Consider the following 21,505-nt stretch of genomic DNA (forward strand, 5'->3'; position numbering starts at 1 on the left):
TCTTTCCCTCTTTCCGTCTCGTTACAAAGCTTTCTTATTTACATCCAACCGTCCTCCTGTGACGTCGACGCTCTTTTCCATACCACAGGATTCACATTCGCCGTGATTGATTTCGCAGCAGTCTTCTCACGCTCTTTTCCTCCTCGACGAGCCCCCCTTCTTTTATCACAACCAACCTGCTTCGTTGGGTTTTTCTTGGGTGTGACGCAATTGCCGAGTGCCAAGTCGTCCTCTAGCAGTTAAGCTGCAACAAGCTTTTGCAGAAGCTCTTTAATAGTATCCCTCTTGGAACCATGCGTCCCACGACAGCCATCGCTGCCGCCGGCGTTCTCGCTGCCGGCGCGTCGGCCGAGAACTACCTCGGCTTCAACTCGGGCGCGACATTAGCCGACCGCTCCGCCAAGTTCAAGGCCGACTTCGAAGCCGAATTCAGGACTGCCAAGGGCCTGGAGAATGCTCCGGGCATCTTCAACGCCGTGCGCCTGTACACCAACGTCCAGGCCTACTCGACCGACGATCCGATCGAGGCCTTCGAGGCCGCCATGGACACCCAGACGAAGCTGCTGCTCGGCATCTGGACTTCGGGCACCAACAGCATCGAGAAGGAGCTCAGCGCGCTCCGGAAGGCCGTCCAGAAGCACGGCAAGAGGTTCACCGACCTCGTGATTGGCATGTCGATCGGGAGCGAGGACCTCTATCGCGACTCGGAGACGGGCATCAAGAACAAGGCCGGAATCGGTGCTGGGCCCGACGTCATTGTCAACTTCATCAACGAATATAAGAAGGCGTTTGCCGACACGGCGCTGGCCAGCGTCCCCATCGGCCACGTCGACACGTGGGATGCCTGGACCAACGGCACCAACAGGGCCGTCATCGATGCCGTCGACTGGGTCGGCGTTGACGAGTACCCCTACTACGAGAGCGGCAAGGGCAACCACATCCGGAACTCGGGTAGGCTCTTTGACCGCGCCTTTGATGCCGTCGCCGGCGTTGTCGGCAGCAAGCCCATCTGGGTTACTGAAACGGGCTGGCCTGCCACTGGCCCCAACTGGGACGAGGCCGTCGCCAGCGTCGAGAACGCCAAGTACTACTGGGACGAGATCGGCTGCCGCAAGCTCTTCAACAAGGTCCCTACCTTCTGGTACAACCTGCGCGACTCGAACCCCGACAACGAGATGAAGTTTGCCATCACCAACAACCTCTCCACCGAGCCCCTGTTCGACCTGACCTGCCCGACCACCTTTGACACCCCCACCGACGCTACGTCGAGCCGTGCCGTCTCACCTACAGGCTCCCAGACCAGCACCGGGGCTGCCGGAAGCGCCCCTACTGACCCGGCGAACGGCGTGTCTGGCCCCGACGGCGCTACTGACTCGGCCGGCGTGACGGACCCCTTGACCGAGAACGGCGCGTCCATGGGAAAGAGTCTCTCGGCCGCCGCGGTTGCTAGCCTGGCCGTGATTGCTGGCGTCTTTGCTCTGTTCTAAATCCTGGGGCATGTACCATAAATGATGGTGGGAATGGCGAGAATTGCATCAATGTCATTGTTTGGTTCAATATAGAACCGCGTTTGCCGTCTTTAGCATTGGTTAAGGCGAACTTATTTGTGCTTGTTTTCTCTCTCTCTTCGTTGCTGGCGGGCTGCTTCCCGACAGCTGGATCTGGAGGCTTCTTTCCACATGGGATATTACGTAGTAGACAGAGGATATACATATAGACTCGAGACAGTGTTGGGCTTGTGTTTATAATCATGGTATTTCGCGACCGCTATGTATACATCTTTGTGCCACTGCTCGATTTTTTTATTAAAAAAAAAAAAAAAAAAAAAAAAAAAAACCTCATGGGTCTCACTGGCCAAAACTCAAAGTAGCCCGCCTCCGGAAACTGCATCGTAGCCGAATACGCTGCCGACTCTCACCGACCTTATATGGATTGGACACGAGGGCTGGCTCGGTTTGTCATGTATGTGTAATAGTACACTAGCAGACCAATGGTGATCCTGTTGTCCGATGGTTTTGGTACGATCTGCACCAGCCGTTTACGGTGTAATAGAGAGTGAACCGGCTCCTCACCCTAGTACTCGGTTGTGCTTCCATTTGCGGGCACCCACACATAATTCGGCGGTCGGACCGTTGAGGCGGTGTTGGGTTTTTCAGTCGCCGTGGCCTGAGTGCGTTTGGTTGAACCAGCCGTCCGGGGAAAGACGGGGGCCGAAGATCCCTGGAAACAAATCTGCAAATAGCTGACATCCCAGTCGCCACCAACAAACCAGATTCTTCAACCTTGACCCGGGTTGTCACGGCAGGTCATGGCGCTGAACGATTCTGGGCTAGCGCCTGATCCGCCCAGAAGTGCTTGTTTTGGGGTTAAGAGGGCAGGTCGTCCTCGCAGCTGGAGACGGCCTCCTTGGCTTGGTTACATCGGAACCCACCCACCTCGCCCGCCGTCGTCGTTTGTTTTGTACGTCTCGCCATCACCGTCGTCAACCATCGTAGTGTTGCGTCTTGCCACCGAACCCCGCCCGCGCATGGAGCCGGGGCCACGTGCCTCTGGGCGAGAACAGCACCTGGAGGACCTCGCGAGACACGGGGTAAGGGTTTAATTGCCCGCCGAGCGCCGCCATGAACGCAACCGAGGCCTTTCCGGGGCCGCCGCCCGACCCGGACGCCTTCTACGGGCAACCCGTCGTGCCCGTCGCGGCTTTCACCATTGTCCTGTCGACCGTGTTCGTCGGCATGAGGTTCTGGTCGAGAGCCGTCATTCTCCGGGCCGTCCTCCTGGAGGATTGGCTTCTGCTTCTTGCTTGGGTACGGGGGGCTACGGAACCCCTCCCCGCTTCGATGGGATCCTTCGTCAAGGGAACGTGTTGGGCTGACATCGCAGCACCACAGATCTTTGCCGTCACCACCTCGGCCACTAATGTCGTCCGTGAGTTGAGCCTACCATTACCCCCCCCTATCAGACAGGAGGATCCTGTTCACTGCTGGTGGACAGCTAAAGTCTCACGCCCAACTGACGGTGTTGGCACCAGAACTGGAATTTGGCTTGGGCCGTCAGTTCATGACGCTCTCTCAAGAATCTTTGGTGAAGTATCTTAAGGTCAGCTCCATCATCTAGATGCCCCGCCGTCGGCGAATCCCCCCCCCCCCCCCCCCGGGAGATCCATTACTAACTCGGCTCCGCTACAGCTGAGCGTGGCGATCAATATCATCTACGCCTTGACCCTGACCTTTGTCAAGCTCTCCATTCTCTGTCTATACTTGCGCGCCATCAACTACGGCTACGTCCGCCTGGCAACCAAGATCATGCTGGGCATCGTCCTGGTCACCCACGCGTGGATCATCGCTTCTCTCTTTACCGTGTGCGTCCCGCTCGACGCTTTCTGGGACTTCTCGAAGCGGCCGGCTTACTGCCACGAGTTCTCCGTCTACTGGAGCCACTCGGCGATCAACATCTCGACCGACTTCCTCATCTTCAGTTTGCCCCTGACCGTATTCCACAAGCTCCGCATCCCCCGCCGGCAGAAGATCGCCCTGTACTTTGTCTTCCTTCTCGCCTTCTTGTACGTACCGGCCCTCCCTCGGTCCCAACCACATCCTCTTGCTGCTGTTGCTGCTGCTGCTGCTGCTGCTGTGCTAACCTCGGCGCCGTCTGGTGCGCGATCAGCGTCTGCATTGTCTCCCTCGTGCGAACCCTGCTGTTCCGGAACGGCGTGGCCGTCGCGGATGCCGGCACGGTCGTCATCGCGTGCTGGACCATGGTCGAAGTGAACGTCGCCGTCACCTGCGCCTGCCTGACCACCATTAAACCGCTGATCGCCCGCCTGTTCCCGAGCCTGCTGGTGCGGTCGCTGGGTGACGGCGGCGCCAACGACGGCCAAGACGCCGCCGGCGGGATCGAGACGATCGGCCGCGCCCGCCGCGCCCGCCGCCCCCACCACCACCACCACCACCACCGCGACCCGCTGGAGAGCGACCTGATGACCACGATGATTATGACCACGACCGCGACCACGACCACGGCCACCTTCATTGGCTCCGAGAAGTCGTCGTCAACGGTGGCCGAGTTGAAGGCCGGGGGAAAGGACGAGGGCGACGTCGTCATCCCCACCGAACCGGCCAATGCCTCGCCCGACACGGCCCCGCGCGCGAGGGGCGAGGAGCCCGGGCAGCATTGGGATCATGTATGAGATTTGGGAACTTGGTTTTTGGGTTTCCATGGTTAGGAGGAAAAATTATCTCTCTCACGGCGTTTTTTTCTGGGTTCTCATAAATAATGCTTCTCCTTATTAATGACAGCATCTGCCAGCGTGATGTACCCAAAGTCGTAGCCTGGAAGTGAATCGCCGACCATGCCGGGAAGGCTCTTCAGCCAGTAGCAGTTCTCCATCTCGCGGGGATTCTCGGTGCCATCCACCGCTCCGTTCCTGCCCGCGTCGGCACCAAAGCGGATCACGCTATAGCTGTCCAACGTCTCGGCCCACCGCCGCCGGAAGCTGTAGCACACGGCCAGGCTTCCACAAATCGACGCCCAGAGGATCAAGAGGGCTGCCACGACAGCCGGCGGCACGGGGCCGTACCCGAGGATGATGGTTTCCTCCGCCGACACGAGGGACTGATGGGCCCAGACCAGACCGTCGCCCCCCGACGGCTGCACCGTGGTGGCCTGGAAGCCTCGGTACATGAGCTGGTTCAGGTACGAGCCGAAGGCTTGGAGCATGCTGCGGCGGAGGTCGTCGGACGTCAGGAGCCGGGGAAGGCCGCTGAACTCCTCGTAATCGGTTTCGAACTCGTTCAGCTTCCTGATCCGGACCATGTTGTTGGCGAGGACCGACGCGTACAGGCCCTCGACCCAGTCCTCCGGGGCGTCGGCCTGCAGAGGGATCAGGTAGGCGGCGAGGGGGAGGATCAGCGGCGTCTCGGTGAGTCGGTCGGCCTCGGTGTCAAGGCCCGGGCCGGTCTCTCGCGCGAAGTCGGAAAATGTCCGGCGGAGCCCGTCGATAGTGGCCTGGCCGATGGCCGACGCGCAGGCGCACTTCACGCCGATGGCCGCGACCGAGTCGCCCGGGTTGGTGTAGTTGGACCCGCCGCTGGTGTCGTGCAGGTCGGCAACTGTGGTTCCCAAGTCCAGCGAGACCCCTGGCATCACATTCACCCAGTCCGGCTCCATTGCTTGCCACAGGACGGCTTCGATGACGACCGGCTCGTCCAGGCCGGGATAGTCCCGAACGATGGTATTCACGTCTCCCGAGGCCTCGTCGTAGACACCGGTGACGTATTGCTCCTTGTACTCCCGAGGGCTTATATGAGTAGAGTAAAAGTCGAGACTTGTTGCAATCTCGAACCTTGCCGCAACGCGGTGGCCGGGGAAAGCGGTCCAGTTGAGGAACTCAAATGTCGCGCCTTCCCATTGTCTGTACCGGTCCCCCAGCACGCTGGCGCTGCCGCGATCGATCGTATCGTTCCGGTACTTGTAGAGGATGAAATCGTCTAGTCGGCTGACGATCGAGCAGTTGTACTGCGCGGCAACCCCCCACGCCCGCCCCGACACGATGTCGTCGGACTGCGGACCCACGAAGATGAGTGGCACGGCCTGAGTCGACAGGTCACCAAGGGGTTTGTCGCTCGCCTCTGCCGTGTAGATGACCGACCGGCCGGGCAACCTTTCTAGCCGCCCGGTTTTCCACGTCAATCTCGCATGATGAAGCGCGTTAAATGCGTCTGGCACGTTGAATGTCGAGCTATTTACACCGTGTACAACGGCTGGCCGTGTCCCAACGGCATAGCCTGCTCTCAACTCCAAGGTCAGGCCGGAGAGGGGCAGCGCGATGTATGAGATGAGGGTTGCCGTGGCGAGGACGGCCCAAGCGAAGGATGGCCCTTCACGCCAAGTCCAGTAGGCCCTGATGGCTCTGGACCAGCCGCCCAGGCCGGTCCATGTTTTATCGGCGTGGAGCAGCAAGTGTCCGGCATGCCGAGTCCTTCCCGACGGAGCCATCATCATCCCCCCCTCTGACCCGGCCAGGCCGTACTCGCCCAGACTGAGACCGAACACGCCGATGATGAACCAAGCATAGAATACGAGACTGGCACCCGGAGGGCCTGTCTCGATGCCGCCAGTCGATGTTGCCGACCGGAGCCATCTGAAATAAATAACCAAGTAAAAGGCGGCGATGATCGGGGGCACAAGAGCGCCGACTAGCGCTCGGAAGACGTGTCGGCGGAGCTTCTGTTCCATGGTTGGGCCTCAAAAAGAGAGGGAGCGTTGTCGTCGAACGGGGTCGTTTGACCCGTCTCCATGGCGACTTGGCGACTTTCTATAGAATGCCGGATGATCATTTGCCTGAAATTCCTTAGACGATATCATTAGCCGTGCGCGAATGTCACCCTCCTGTCCTGGGCCAGCAATAATGTTGCGTGGCTGTGCATCAGCCGCAATCTATGGCTCAGGTTTCAGATGGCAGACGACATGCATCCAAAGCAGGGCGGGGAACCAATTGCATCGCGCGTCTCTTCCCCAATCTCGAAGCCGAGGTTCATACCCCTCGTCCGGGTCCGATCCCGTGGTCTTGCAGCGCTTCTTTCTCTTTCCGCAGCTCGTCCATCAACCTGACCATCCGATCCCTAATAATAGCCTCGGTCGATTCGTGTCCTCGGATTTCCGCCCAGTCGAGCGGAATCCGGCCACCCGCGTCCTCCGCCATGACATCTGCCCCGTTGCTGAGAAGGAGCTCGACGCAGCCTTCATGGCCCCCAGTCGCGGCAAGGTGGAGCGGAGTCTTGCGGTCGCCATCGTAGACGTTGACAGGGGCGTTGGCGAGGAGGAGAGCGTTGGCAACGTCCTTGTATCCCCGCTCGGCTGCCCAATGCAGCGGTGTCCGCCGCTGCCGCAAATGCCGACCGCTGATGTCGTATCCGGCCTCGATCAGCCGGATGGCTGTGGCGAGGTTGCCGGCCTTGATCTCGCGCACGACGGCTGGGGGTTCCTTTTGGGCGCCGTGGCTGAGGAGCAGATCGGTGGATTTCTGGTCGTGGTTGGATACGGCGATGATGAGCGCCTTGGAGAGGCCGCTGAATCCGATCCGCCTCTCTAGCAGGATCTGCAACACTTCGAGCTGCTGGTTGAAGACAGCAGCGTGTATGAATGCCGCGCCTTGTTTGGTAGAAACGCCCCGATCGAGGAGGAACGTGACGATCCTGACGTGGCCATTGTAGCAGGCTTTGCGCATCGCGGCGTACCCGCCAACCGACAATACCTTAGCATTGTGCGCAAGCAGCATCTCTACGATTTCGAGATGGCCCTTGCCCGCCGCGCCCGAGAACGCTTCAGCCTCGGCATCCAACCCTCCGTGCTCCGTCCCTAACAGGATTTTCGTGCTTCCTTCATCGCCCCTCTCCGCTGCTAGCCCCAGCGTCGTGTTTGTGATAACGGTACAGCGCTGTTGTAGAGGATCTGCGCAGTGCGACAAGATGGTTTCCATCAATGCGGTATTGCTGCTCACCAAGGCATACCAAAGTGGGGACACTTCAGGTTTCTGATTGCTGGACGGATCTGCGTAGTCCAAGCTCTCGAGTTTACGGGGAGAGTCAATTTCTTTGTACTTAGTTGTGTAGAGAAACCCGACGACTTCGTGCCAGCCACGAAGGCAGGCAAGCCAGATGGGATTTGGGGGATCTGCGAAAGTGTCGCGAAGTCGTTTCTCTTCGGCCCAGTAATATGTAAGGTCGGCCCTGGTTTGCATTATCCGACACCACATACGGAACTTCTCCGAGACAGCATATGGAGCGTCTGCACCGGGGGCTTCGGCGATGAGAAAAGTCTTGATCAAGTCCGCCAAGGGGCTTGTTAGCCGCATGTCGCGGCTCTCACACACGTGGTAAACCCAATGGTTGGCAGCGTAGAGGACAGCTTCTGTATTGTCGTGCTGGGATGGCGGCACATCTTGGCCGGGAGGAGGGAGCGGCCGGGGTTTTCCGTCACTGCTCTCGGTGCCATCTATCCTGATCTCGTTGAGATACGTGTTCTCCATGTTTCGGTCAGCAGACTGCATTCCCGGCTCAACAGGCTTGATCCTCTTATCAGGCACAGTCGGATCGCTGCACTTGGCTGGAGAGTCGGCCTTAGTCTCGTGTTCGAACTCGGTAGTTGTAGCCAGCTGGGCAGCACTCTCGATGGGCTCAGACGCATCCTTAGATTGGGAAGACGCGGCGGATTCCGTCTTAGCAGCTATTATCTTGGTACCCTCGATTTCGATCTGGCTATCCAAACAACGAAGACAGGCAATGGCGATATGCCCATTGCTGTGCTCGGGCAGGAATTTGTCGACCTTCCGTTTATCAAGCCCCTCAAAGAACTCTCGCACGGAGAGATGGGCAAACTCAAAGGACCCATTCCGGGAGACCACGAGGTTGGAGCAGACATCGATGATCTCAGCGACGGTGAAGGCCGCGGCTGACCCTGCCGGCAGCGCCGAGGACGCGATGCAGGCGACCACGCCGGCGGTGACAGTGTCCCGTGCATACATCAGCCACTGAAAGGTAAAGTCTGCAAGAGCTGCAGCATGGTCACCAGAGTCCGTGATAGTCTGGTACAGCTCCCAGTACGACCCTTCTAGAGTGGCCGGCAATGCACCAAGACGAGCCTCGATATCTGCAGCGACCTTGAGCGGCCGGAGAGACTGAATTTGCAGTTCTACCCAGCGGAACCTGGAGGTTGCCACACAGTGAGCGGTTGGCCAGACTTTAGGAGTCGCCGGAACACGGAACGTAGAACTGTGACTTACATTCCCCTGGCGCCTCTGAGTAAGGCATCTACAATTTTAGCTTCGAGATCTTTGGGTAGCCGATTGTGAAGGAGCTTCGCTGATTTTAACTGATTGTTGCTGTGGCGGGACGAGTATGGTTAGCATGGGTGGTATCTTGAAAGACGCGTCAAAGCTATGCTACACATACATGAACGAGGAGATATCCGCAGCGTTGTCATCCGCATCGATGTAGATGTTGGGAGAGCCCTCAAAATGGAGTGCGATGTCGTAATTGTCGCGGCTGGAGATGAAGATCTTGAGGAGGTTGGGGGAGTCTCGCAAAAGGCCACTCAGGATATCCAATAATTCCTGTCGATCCTCCTGGTTGACTTCGTCCAGAGCATCGAGGACTATAGTGGCTGCCGGGTACTCCCCCATCAACTCCAACAAGACGCTTCCTGTCTCGTCCGCTGTCCATGCCTGATTTTCAAAGTCGGAGAGCCCTGCGATTGCATCCTCGTACAGGGCAACCACCGGAGGCAGAATCGGCTGATCTGGTGACACACCGGCGAGTTGACGAATCAAACTGGCGAGGATCTGGGCCCCTTGGCCCCTTTGTGGCTCTGCGGGATTTCTCATGCAGTAGAAGTAGGCTAGATTGTCGCACTCTCCGAGCTCGTCAACCACAAGCGACGTCAACTTGGTTTTACCGCATCCGGGAATGCCGTGAAGCCAAAGCACCGAAGAGGTGCTGGACTCGCGCCAAGATCGATACTCGGGTTTCTGCAGCAGCCACTGCCCGGAGCCTTCCAGCCGGCCTTTTCTGGCGGTTTTGTGGTGCACTCCGTACGGGATTGGAGAGATAGCCCTGAGGATACGGGCGCGTGTCTCCCTCTTGAGCCCGTCGTGTATATCTGCGAGCTGAATGGTGGCGCGAGCGATAGGCTCCTGGAGTTCCTTCAGGGCATCTCCGAGGGTTTCAAACATGGTCGTAGTAGCTGCCCGATCATTACTGCCTTCAATACGGTCGAGGCTGGACAAAATCCGGTCTGATTTTTCCGCCTCGGCGAGCTGAGCGAGCGCCCAGGCCTCGTCCTTTGCGGCCTGTATAGGGGCATATGCCGCCTCGAAGTCGGCGACTGGAGATACAACGCTCTTCACGAAGCGAATTGCCGATCCCTGAGAGTAGTAGTGAAGGATTGTCGTAAGGTAACGGAGAATGCTTGTGTACAGCGATACCAACGCGTTGGAGAGCTGGTCGACAATGTCGAGCCTAGGGTGGCCGGTTAGCCTCACGCTTTTATATCCAGGCATAGCGAATAGTAATCGAAGGGCGGGTTTACTTGGAAGCATCATGCTGCGTGTACCGCAGTTCGAAGATCCTGCAGGTTGCAATTAAGTTTGCAATACTTTCGATGGACTGGAGCACCCATCCGAATACTTCAACGTCATTCACAGTTGCTTGTAAAATTAACCGTATAGCGGCCCAGGGCAGCGCTGCCTGTCCGGGGTCATATTGGACAGCAATGTCACCGATTTTCTGAATGGAGTTGGAAAACTTGTCAGCACATCCCAAGCCTTCCCTCCTTGATAGGGCCTCGGGAAAGGGGGACCGCGCGACGAAAGGAGAGCAGCCGATACGTACCAAGACCTTGCTAACCCACACCGAGATCTTCTCGACAACGTCGCGCAAGATAATCGCACGCCCTTTGATGACCACTTTCCACCGCTTCTCCATACACTCGTTCTTCTTTTGTGTTGTTGCTTTGAGGACCTCGACCAGAACCTCGTGAGCGTTGCGCTGTCCCGTCTTTGCGAGACCGAATCGTTCGCGATCCTGGTGGCTGAGACGCTCGAGAGCAGCAGCCCATATATCGCGTTTGGGCATGGACTGGACAGGCTCAAAAGGGCCCGGGATGCCCTGGCCGACGCCTCCGATGCTCGTAGGCTCTGACTGCGCACATACTGTGCTCTGAAGAGCAATCTGAGATTTTGGCTCCGAGCCCAATTCATCGTTAATGACGGGCATTGCCTTTACTATCGTCGCCGAGCGTTGGGGCCTTGGAGTGCCTGGCTCTTGGTCGTCTCCGAAGCCCCAGATGCCTTAATAGCGATGGGAGGGACTCAGGCTTTGGCAATGCGGCCGGTACAGTACAAACAATTGCCTAAGGTACAGCACTTATAGACTCAGGAAGGTCTGTGCAATTGGATCATTCGGATGAAGGGCGGTGCTGATCGCAAGTGGAAGGCTGTCGAGAGACGAGAGCAACGCCTCCCCGATTGCGGCGGGGTTGTAGTGTGGTGCCTTACGAGCAGGCAACCAATAAGGCCAACTCGCTCGGCTTCTCCACCTTCGACAGGCCTTGAACAACCCGCACATGATCGCCTGCCGAACAACGTCTCATACAGCACGCGATACACCGAATATATATTTAAATACATTTTGATCTTGCACGTCTAGGTACTGCCGTGCATGGCGACCAGCGGATTAAGTTGAGTTGCTCACCAATTAGACAAAATATCTGCTGTTGAACCTTGTCCCTATGCTCTATGCGTTAAGTATTATCTCGTGCTCTGCTCGGAGCGCCGGAGCTCGACACCAATAGAAAAGCAACGGCCGTTGACGTAGAGCGAGAGAGCATAAAGCCACCTGGTTAAATCGTCGATGATTTCCCGATCCCGACAGCAAACTAAAATGCAGACAGGGAAGAAAGAATGTGGGTTGACTCGTGGGGCGACCCTTTGCGTCATTGATCGACATCATCCGCCTTGTATGAATTAAGTTACTTACTATTTGTATATCAAGCACACACCTCACTCTCGTTGCACACAAACAGTTCCTTACCATTATATCCCCCACGGACGCCCAAGTTACGGAAACCAATATCCAGACAGCGCATTATCATCACCACAGGTTGCTTCCGTAGCTACTTACCTTACTTACCTTCCTTCCACCATAAAATGTCATCCCAACAACCCCCCCATTCAATAACCCGCAACCTCTCCGAGTTCGCCGTGTCCGACACGCCAGCCACCACGTCTGGCACCGAGGGCTCCGGGAGCGACTACCTCGACTACCGCGCGCACACCTTCCAACAAGCCCCACAGCGGGCGGGAGGCGGCAGCGGCAGCGGCAGCGGCGGGGTCCCGACAGGGCAGCGCGAGCGGAGGGGCACGCAGCGCCCGTCCGGAGAAGGGGGCGACGCGGGGGCAGTGAGACAGAACGAAAACGTCGACGCGGACGAGCAGATGGCGACGCTGGCCGATGGGGAGGTGGCGCGGGCGGTGGAGAGGAAGGCCGGCACGCAGAAGACGGCGCACGGCGGCGGGGGGATGGGGAGGAGCAGCCAGAGCCCGCACGGGCGGGGGCGCGGGCAGGTGACGCTCGAGGCTACCGAGGCCGGGTTGGAGCGGTGAGTTTTGTCTTCGTTTTGCTTTTGGCCTGTTCGATGTTGCCTGAAGGTGTGGGGGCTGCGAGGTTGGCTAACGTACCTATGTTCCCAATCACAGGAAGAAGGCGCAGCAAGAAGTTGCGAGGAAGCAGATTATGGATGCGCGGAAGAGGGGGGTTGATGTCGATGGGCGCGGGGAGAGCGGGCCGAGTGGGCGCCAGCCGAGGGCGGAGATTGATTAGGGGGTTAGGTATTCCTCTTCCTACTACTACTCTTCTCCCGGAATGTGTGATGGAGGGTTTTGTATGAGCTAGGATGGTTTGTATTATTAAGGGTTGGGATGCTATTAACGACTACCAGGACTGATAGACTATCGTAGGTGGGTATTTACAGCCAGGGGTTCGGGATGCTCCTCTCCAGCACCGTGCCATTGCCGAACACGGTGCCATTCCTCAAGATCTCGGCGCGCCCGGGATGCAGCGTCGGCGGCGGACTGTTGACGGTCGTGCCGTTGACAAAGATGATGCCGTTCCACTGTGTAGCTTGGTGCTCTTCACCCCCCGCGCTGAGACTGCGCACCCTGAGCAGCGGAGAACGCCTTTTGTGGATATCGCAGTTCTCGCTGGCCATGTAAAGGTTCAGACCGATTGCCAGCGTGTACAGCTCAGCGCTAAGTCGGTCCCATGCCCACTGGTCGTACTGCTGGACGCCAATGTAGTCTACCATGAGAACGTTAGGCCAGTGCTCCGGATCCATGCCGTTTACGCCGGCCCAGTACAGCGACGGGTTCGTCGGCTGGATGGCGAAGTTCTGGAGCGAGAGGACCGTCGACGCCACTGCATCGGGCGTCACCAGCCACTGCGAGATGTGGAGGTTGCCAAAGTCCGAGGAACCTCCGCGTCTGAACGACCTCCACGTGTCGATCTGGTTGGGCGCCATGGCGTTGGCATCCTTCATGTTGGACCAGTGATCTCGGATGCCTATGCGCTTGATGTCGTAGATACCGTCCCCGGGCGACTCCCGCGGCACGTCGCCTTCCAGCCGGCCATTGAGCAGCAGAATGACACAGCCTTTACCCTCGTTCCGGTCCATGTAATACGACGCTTTCTGGTTCTGGAACCCGGTGTTTGTGTCCAGATTGGGGCAGCGATTGTGGATGGCCCGCAGCTTGGAGAAGAAGGCGTCTACCATCCCCTTGTTCCACATGATGGGCCCACGGTCCGGGAACTCGTATCGCCCAACGAGATAACGGATGGTGAAGAAGATGATCTCGCCTGGGTTCTCGCTGGTGAACCGGTTTACCTCGCTGATGACATCGTCCAGGGACTCGCCCGAGTTTCCGATGGCGAGCGTGGCCATCTCATCGTTGATGTGTAGCACCCAGAAACCGTTATTGCGCCCGGCGTCGTCGTTGGGATGAACTGACCCGATCCGAAGGTCGAACCAGCGGGCGCCCGCGCGGAGCTGGTCATAGATGTTAATACCCTGGTTCTGCGTATTGGTCTCGCTACCGATGCTGATGATCTTGTCGGTGATCCTGCTCATCCCAGAGTCGTGAGTGCCGGGCATGACCAGGTGACGAACCGGCCGGTCCCTGATCACATCATACATTCTGCGCATCCAATTGCCTGGGCCGTGCCTCAGTGACGCCTGGAAACCGAAGCGGTCGCTGCCCGTGATGACGAGGGACACTGCCGTCTCGGCACCTGGGAACACGTACTCTCGCTGACCCAGTCCCATGCCGCTGAGATCGAGGACGACGCGGCGTGGGTTGGAGTCGGGGATGTACGACTTCAATCTCAAGGCAAAACGCTTGTCGGTGCCGTCAATGCGGTAGTAAGCCTCGCCGGCGTCGTCCCCGGTGTACCAGGTGCCTCGATACTTCACTCTGTTCTGGCGGGCCCGCCCCTGGGGCACGTCGCCAAAGTCGAATATGTCCATCTGATACGAGTGCGTGTTCTCCAGCTTGATGCGATGCGGCGTGAGATTGACCACTGTGACGTAGAATCTGCTACTTATGGCGCCCGACACGGGATTCATCTTATCGGCAGGTTGGTGACTGCCAACTGGAACCGACTCGGTGCTGTAGGTGCGGTCCTGTGCGCGGCATACATCGTCGGTCTGCCCGCTCACTAGCAGCCACGCGCAGCTGGCCAGGAGGGCCAGGGACCGGAGAGCCCTCATTGCTGTCTGGACTGGCACGCTGTTGGCAGTGCTGTGACCGCAGTTCCGATGGTGATAGCTGCACGGGAGTTTTCGGAGAAGTGCTAGATCCCTTCGTCGCTCTTGCCAAAGGGAAGGACACCTAACCACCAAGGTTCTGGAGGGAAGGACTTGTAAGGCGAAGTTCTTTCCCTTGCTCACTTAGCCTATATCGTGCCCCCTATTGGAGCTCTGCTTCGGCTTGACTTGTATTTGAGGAGGGAGTCCGGTGTGGATGAGCAAGGGGCCCCTGGGGGTCGACGGGACGAGCTCATTGATATAAAACTGATTTCAGGTGGCATCTTTCCGTATGGCGTTTGAGCATGACTTTAATCCACTGCAGAATGGCAAACTACCAACACCCCCCTTTTTGGGCAGGGAATTACCGTTCGGGAAGCTGGATTGCACGTATCCAATCGTCGGTCTCCTCGCCTCCAAGCCTGTGCCGCCCTACCCCACGGCCCCTGGCTGTCCCGTGGTCTTTGCCCCTCTGTGTGGCCGCCCCTTAAAGTACCCCAAGCGCTTAATGCCGGGCGAGACCCTAGTCACCAGTCCAAGCCCAGGTCTCACTGCCAGCTGGAGCAAACGTAGCGTGCCATGTCCACATGGCCAAGCCCGAGACATCTTTTTTGGCACAAAAGTTGGCTGAGGTGCCAGCAGCGCCAAGTCACCTCGCCAGCCCAACAACGGCGAAAATCAACTACACTATAGTTCGCAGTGTTAAGCTGGCAGGCTTTTAGTGGCAGACTCGGCCCGTCAATTGCCTGTTTGTTAAGCTGCATCTCCGAACCGTGCCCATATTTTCATGCAACGTTAAATCCCAAAGGTCCGGCGTTTGCGACACAGGCCCTCCAATCCGACCCGACCGATCCTTTCGACCCACTGCCGGCTCCCTCCGGAAGCTCCGTCCTATTCAGGAGCAGGCTCCGATCATCCTGCCACCGCCCCTCTACTTGTTTGCTTGACCGTGTGCGCTCACATGCAGGCCAGCGGATCCTGAGACCTCTTCAGATCCTGTGCTGCCAGTCCAATTGCAACCATACTACTCAACCACTTTGTGTCGATGCTATGAGTCTCATTTTTCATATTTCTTGGTCACTATAACCTCGTGGCTTCAAATGGTGGGCTTTTCTGCGACGCGGACACCGGGAAGGCAAATATTTGAAGTAAGATTATAAGTGATGGGCCGCCGCGACTGTGTAAGGTAAGGGACCTAGGTGTGCATGTCCGCATAGCATCAGTCTTCCACAGGAATAAAGGTTCTCAACGCAGCGACTTCGCAATTACTGCGCATAATGCTTTTCACTACATAGAGATGGGGGGTGAAGGCCAGGAACTGCATCAAGAATCACCTATGTGTGTGTGGCATTTTCGTAATGAATACCTATAGGTTAAGTACAGAATTCGCTGTTAGGTTCGTCGAAATGAGCTACGCAGGTGGTAACCAAGTCGCCATCGTTTCTTCTTTTCTTATCAAGGAAGGTACGCTATTGGTGACAGTTATACAATCCAGAGCATCGTCAATATGCCTAGCCCACCATTAGTCCTACTATCTACCCTGTTCTAACCCTAAGTCTCATTAGTGGAAGCTCTAACCTCTTTATCGAACACCACTGTGGATAGATAGTCGTTCTCTTAATACAGAACCCCTGGCCACGCTTGCAAAGACAATCAGGTACATAGTATAGAATGCAGAGGTTGAAATAGCGAAGTTGGGAGACAACAGCTACGACTTGATGAAGGTAGCCCAGACATCAAATAATTGCACATGTGGATTCTACATAAGACCAGTAAGTTAAACTATAACAAATGAGAACAGCTGTGGGTATGTGAAGAACGCCATCGCAAACCGCCGCCCACCCTAGGAGTTACAAAGCCACACGAACTCCAGTGTGGCATCTGTTGAAACGTAGTAGTAAAGAGACACCCCAGCAAAGCCTCAAAATTGTCCACCACGTATGGTTCTTCATTGTTCCCCCGTTTACCATCCAACATATGTAAGGAAAAATTAGCGATTGAAGAGGCAATCCCCTACGTATTACCACCTCTTTTTGGTTAGCGCTTGCCCTTGGGTGTCTCCTCGTTCCTCTGGAGCTCCGACATCTGCCCAGCCAGACGGCCAGATTGCCGCTCGGGGAGTGTAATACCCGTCTGCTCGTTGATGGTGGTCATCAGGGTGGCAGCATCCGGTAAATGTTACGCATAGTGGCAACGCTGCTCTGGTTGCCATACCCTGCAGCGCCGCCGCCCTCTGTACCGGCCTCTGCACCCGTATTCCAGACACTGATCTTGGGCTGCAGGCCACGGATAGCCTCGGCGTTGGCTTGGCTAGCTCGACATAGGTGCCCTTCTCGATCATCATGACTGTAGCAGGCCTGCAGGACCGCCGAAAGCCTGGCTCATCTTGGAGTAGGCCTCGGCCATGGCCATCATACCCTCGGTCTCCCTGAGCTTCTTCTGCAGGTTGGCCTCGGCGGTCTTAACGGCGGCGTAGCTCCACGCCTCGGCGTCCTGCTTCGTCTTATAGGCAGCCGCGTCCGTATCAACCTTAACCTTGTACACGCCCGCCTCAGCCTATTGCTTCTACTTCTCAAAGTTCGCTTTAGCCTCGGCTTCGATCTCGTACACTTTGGCGTCGGCTGCTTATTACTGAGACTCGCAAGCGATTATAGCCTTAACGAGGTCGGTGGCACAGAGACACTCCATCTCAGCAGCGGCACACTTGATCTGCACCTCACGCTTAAGCTCCTCATCTTGAACTTCGGTCTTGCAGGTAGCCGCGATACACGTAATATCAACATCCCGGTTCAGCTCGGTCTTACAGGTAGCCAGATGTACCTCGGCCGTAGCCCGCTCAATATCCCGCTCCGTCTTTTGGACGGCCATCTCAGTGTGGATTTTAGCGATCTCATGCTCCTACTCGCCCTTACGCTTTAACTCGCCGACATTTCCGCATAGTTAAGCCTCGGCCACATCAATACGATCTTGGTTCGTAGTACCCTCATATACCTTCCTGCTAAGCACTCGAAGTAGACCGAGTTCGGCACGTCCTTGAGCTCTTTAACCTATATAGATATTAGCAAAGGTTCCAATGAGTGAATGTCAGGGTCAGGGTTGGGGCAGAGTATCGGCGTTCAGGGGCAACAACGCTTCCCAACCACCGAATCACCAAACCACTACACCATCAGCCCCGGATCGCAGTGATTCAACACGGAATTCAACGTTTGTGTCGTAGCTATCCCCTTCCTTGATACCCCAAGTCCTGGTCTCCGAATGATACTCGGCGACGCCTTCGTCAAGCCCTTCATCCAATCCATTCCTTCCGAGTTGTAGTCATCGGAATCTGAGCAGGCAGTTTCAATTATTCAGCTACATACTACCTTCATTCCAGTTTATCTCAATGCAGCATGCTCCTTCTGGGAGGACTCGGGCTTTGTGTCTGAGTTTGGAATGCGACCTGTATACATGTCCAAGGATCCCTATTGCGAAGAATCGCACTTCATAGGGTTTGAAGGGTGAATAGTCCCGCGGTATAGTAGCCCCTGGCTATCCCTTTCAGTTTTATGCTACCTCTTTGGCTTACCGGGGGTTGTTCATCCTAAGACCTTGGGAAAACCAGAAATACAGGCGATTCCATCCCGTCTTTGAGGGTGTTATGTCCAGCAAGGTGTGAAGCTCACACACACATACATATACACCGCTCTCCAGCTGAACCCCGAGGGGAAAGTTTGATAACCATTTAACTCTTTCCCATTCCCTAACAATTTGTATAGCTGTATCCTATCTTATAACACTACAGGCGTCCGATGTATTCGGATCACGCCCCCTAAATAATTATATATCACAGATTACCCAGTCCCTAACAGTGTGCAGCAGTATCCAGCTTAACCTGGTAGTCATAAAGGGAAAAGTTGATATCAAAGTGGAAGGTTTGATGACTTACCTAATAAGATATTCCGTACCAAGATCTTCAAAATGCTGAATAGGTGGAATTATCTAGATCCACCTCCTCCCTCTAAGGCCGAGAACGCCAAACTCGAAGATATATTGGTCAAGTTGCGTTAGAGAAAAAACAGACTCGAAGCCAAACCTAACAACAACGTGAAGGAAATCGGGAAAACAAAGAAATATATAGCATTAAGTTGATATAGGAGAAACTGCATTACGAAACTACTCTCGAGGACGAGAGTATCTCTAAGAAACAGCGCGAGGAAACCAAGAAACTGCTCGAAGAGGTGGATAACAAGCTGAATAAGCTCGAAAGTCCGACTGTAGGAGAGATTGTTGATGCAATTGTACCGCAGAAGAAGTGATACTCATGGATACCATCCAGCTAAGTGGATAGCGAGTCTATTACTTTTCTCTTTACTTTACTTCTCAGCAACTTACTAAGTTAACACTCGATTGCATCCTACTTCCCTTAGTTATTTATTTATTCACCTTTCGGGCGGCGGTCTGCGTTTTATCCAGTCGTTTCTCTTCTTGACCTTAGGCGCAATAGTTATATACAGAGCATCGACGTCACCGTCTCTTTTCTTTTACTTTCTTGTTCAATGGCTCCTCAGTATGTCAGACGGTTATTCCGATTATCAACCTATCCTTGCTTTAAACAAGACAAGCTTGTCCACCTGAAGACAGAACACCGAGTTTACGAGTATGATCACTCCTTTGATGTACTGAAACTTGAGCTGTCTATCAAGTGTTTGTTTGCCTCCGAGGGTCTGTATACCCTGTAATAGCAATTAAAATGAGATAGAAGCTCCAATGGCTGTATACGGAGTGGGGATGTTGTGTGTACACCAGGAATGAAATTCCTGGCAGTATATTGGCGTCAAGTAGATCCCTACAGCTCCCTACAGGTAAATAGTAATCCGGAAGCGACGTTCCACACCGTTACCGCTGATATCCACGTGGTTGATGCAAAGGCTATAGAGTTTGTAGCTCTGTATCCAGTTTGGCATCGTCGATTTGAAGAGACAGGTATAGTTGAAAGGTAGGCAACACCCAAGGCACTGCGTAACGCAGCCGTCTCCCCGCTCCAGTATGCGCATGCCGTGGTACCAAGGGTGACGGATGGCGCCGTATGCTCGCCAACGAGCCAGATACCCTCCCTGGCAGACCATCTGACATCGAACGTCGCCATCTAGACGGATCTGCCGCCGCCGCTTCTCCCCGCTCTCTCTGTTTTTCCCGTTTTCCCTGTCTCTCTCCCCTTCGCGTCCAGTCCGACAATATCCCGGCTAATCCAGAAGGTGGTGTACGACCCATTTCCCGCTAAGTCGTCGCTGTGCCAGTCCGTAGCAATGATCGCGGCGGGCGTACACTCCTAGCGGCCTAGTCGATAATCAGGAAGCCGGCTGTAATAAGACGGATGAAAAGCTCCAAAACATCAAAGTATTACGCGCTATTGAGACTAAGGCCGCGAATTAGATACCCGTCCTAGAACCATCTTTATCTAATCTCGACAAATTACTTTAGGACACGATGTGCGACCATACTATGGACCTTTTCGGAGATATCATTCTCACTTGAAAGCATCCAAACGAATCGTTTGCTGTGTGACACGATGACCTCCTTCCGGCCACCGAGGAGACGAACTTATCATTTCCTGCCAGAAACGACGTCGAAGAAGTGCCGCCTGGTGTGGATGTGATGTACGATCGTATATCCATTACTCCGACAGAGTCGAGCAATTATGTAAGGAAGCTGGTGTAAAACTCATGTTTCTGGCACCCTATTCGCCGGACACCAATCCGGTTGAAGAGCTATTCGCTGAGGTCAAAGATTGTGCCAAGAACAGACGGGATGAGCATATTGGCCTCATTCGTAGGGGCTTCAGGGCCTACGTGATGTCGTGCGTGTATGTGATCGGTAGTCGGCAGGCAAGTGCACAAGGTCACTTTCCGGTACTGATCTGTAACAACAAGGGGCACCACTTCTCCAATTATATCTCTCTATTGATCTTGCCATTTTTACGAGTATATGTCCACGATCAGACAGTGTAGATATTTTTAGAAATCAGCTGATCGATCGGCCAGCCCCGAAGTCGAGCCGGTGGGACAAGTTGCTGCTGTCACTTCGTACGCATGTGACTTTCCCCTTGTCAGAGTACCGACTGAGGCCGAAGCTGACAAATGACGTAAATGCCATCTTGTCCCACGCATCCACTGTACGCAGGATCCTCTTCCCAGTTTCGACCGTCGTTCCAAAGTCGGTTAATGGGAGACTACGGATTGATCAATGGAGAAGACAAGTGCCTCCAGTGCTTCTCCCTAGCCGTTGAGAATCCTATCTCTCGGTAAGGCTCCGAGACTCCATTACTCCGGCCTACCCTGCCGTTGACACAACCGCAGATGGAGGGGGCATCGGCGGCATATCTATTCTCATGATCCTAGAGAACATCATGGAAAAGATTCGCGAAGACCACCGCCTCGACCATATCCCAAGACCATGCGAGCACTTTGACCTCATTGGCGGCACGAGCACAGGAGGGCAGGTGATAGCTCTCTCGATCCTATATTCCGGCTAACAACTGGATAGGATCATCACGATAATGCTCGGGAAGCTAGGGATGACCGTCGACGAGTGTATACAAGTGTATAGAAAATTTGCCGCGCGGGCGTTCAACCCGAAACTAACTTCGATATTTTCCTGTCGCGCAAAAGCGACGCCGCAATTGCTTGTCCAGCAATTGCACCTTAAGTACGACATTTCCGCAACACTAATGGGCGCCTTCTCTACCTCTCTACCAAAGCCCTTGAGGCCTGGATTAGACAGACAATCAGAGAGTACTGTATGAAGCAGAATTGTCACGCAGCGGAAGCAGGGCCAGACTACGGTCAAGTCGTGCCACACAGTGAGATAGAGTTCCGCAATTGGGCATGTACGAAGACGTATGTCGATGAGATGGGCAAAGATAAAGAGACACAAACGCGGCTGACGTACAATAGGGACGTGTTGGCTATCACAAAGGACGATGTGGATGCGCCGCCCACGCTATTCACAACGTACGACACGTCTGCTAGCTTTCATGGCTGCACAATCTGGCAGGCGGCGCGAGCGACCTCGGCCGCGCCGGCCTTCTTCAAATCTATCAAAATCGGTCGAGGTAGAATCGAGTTTGTCGATGCTCTCAGATACAATAACCCATGCGAAATTCTCATCGAAG

General features: G+C 55.5%; 7 protein-coding genes across 7 annotated transcripts; 3 read left to right on the forward strand and 4 right to left on the reverse strand.

The window, feature by feature from the left end:
* Positions 1–293: 293 nt before the first annotated feature.
* On the forward strand, positions 294–1,487 carry MFIFM68171_11106 (Gpi-anchored cell wall beta-endoglucanase; the record flags this gene model as incomplete). Its single annotated transcript, XM_071066525.1, has 1 exon — positions 294–1,487. One exon carries the CDS (start codon positions 294–296, stop codon positions 1,485–1,487), a length of 1,194 nt encoding a protein of 397 aa, XP_070922626.1.
* Positions 1,488–2,621: 1,134 nt separating this feature from the next.
* MFIFM68171_11107 (Rhodopsin domain-containing protein) lies at positions 2,622–4,189 on the forward strand (the record flags this gene model as incomplete). The annotated part of the gene is made up of 5 exons (XM_071066526.1): positions 2,622–2,807; positions 2,892–2,928; positions 3,032–3,099; positions 3,189–3,562; positions 3,667–4,189. 5 exons carry the CDS (start codon positions 2,622–2,624, stop codon positions 4,187–4,189), a joined length of 1,188 nt encoding a protein of 395 aa, XP_070922627.1.
* A 77-nt stretch (positions 4,190–4,266) lies between these two features.
* Positions 4,267–6,237, reverse strand: MFIFM68171_11108 (uncharacterized protein; the record flags this gene model as incomplete). Its single annotated transcript, XM_071066527.1, has 1 exon — positions 4,267–6,237. One exon carries the CDS (start codon positions 6,235–6,237, stop codon positions 4,267–4,269), a length of 1,971 nt encoding a protein of 656 aa, XP_070922628.1.
* A 298-nt stretch (positions 6,238–6,535) lies between these two features.
* On the reverse strand, positions 6,536–10,772 carry MFIFM68171_11109 (NACHT domain-containing protein; the record flags this gene model as incomplete). Its single annotated transcript, XM_071066528.1, has 5 exons — positions 6,536–8,705; positions 8,783–8,881; positions 8,952–10,016; positions 10,087–10,283; positions 10,389–10,772. 5 exons carry the CDS (start codon positions 10,770–10,772, stop codon positions 6,536–6,538), a joined length of 3,915 nt encoding a protein of 1,304 aa, XP_070922629.1.
* A 932-nt stretch (positions 10,773–11,704) lies between these two features.
* MFIFM68171_11110 (uncharacterized protein) lies at positions 11,705–12,377 on the forward strand (the record flags this gene model as incomplete). Its single annotated transcript, XM_071066529.1, has 2 exons — positions 11,705–12,156; positions 12,254–12,377. The coding sequence occupies 2 exons, from the start codon at positions 11,705–11,707 to the stop codon at positions 12,375–12,377; spliced, it is 576 nt and encodes a 191-aa protein (XP_070922630.1).
* A 145-nt stretch (positions 12,378–12,522) lies between these two features.
* MFIFM68171_11111 (uncharacterized protein) lies at positions 12,523–14,319 on the reverse strand (the record flags this gene model as incomplete). The annotated part of the gene is made up of 1 exon (XM_071066530.1): positions 12,523–14,319. The coding sequence occupies one exon, from the start codon at positions 14,317–14,319 to the stop codon at positions 12,523–12,525; it is 1,797 nt and encodes a 598-aa protein (XP_070922631.1).
* Positions 14,320–16,695: 2,376 nt separating this feature from the next.
* On the reverse strand, positions 16,696–17,223 carry MFIFM68171_11112 (uncharacterized protein; the record flags this gene model as incomplete). The annotated part of the gene is made up of 2 exons (XM_071066531.1): positions 16,696–16,911; positions 17,017–17,223. 2 exons carry the CDS (start codon positions 17,221–17,223, stop codon positions 16,696–16,698), a joined length of 423 nt encoding a protein of 140 aa, XP_070922632.1.
* Positions 17,224–21,505: the final 4,282 nt, after the last annotated feature.

This window comes from Madurella fahalii, assembly GCF_045866475.1.
Source record: "Madurella fahalii IFM 68171 DNA, scaffold_6, whole genome shotgun sequence".
Lineage (NCBI taxonomy): Eukaryota > Fungi > Ascomycota > Sordariomycetes > Sordariales > Madurella > Madurella fahalii.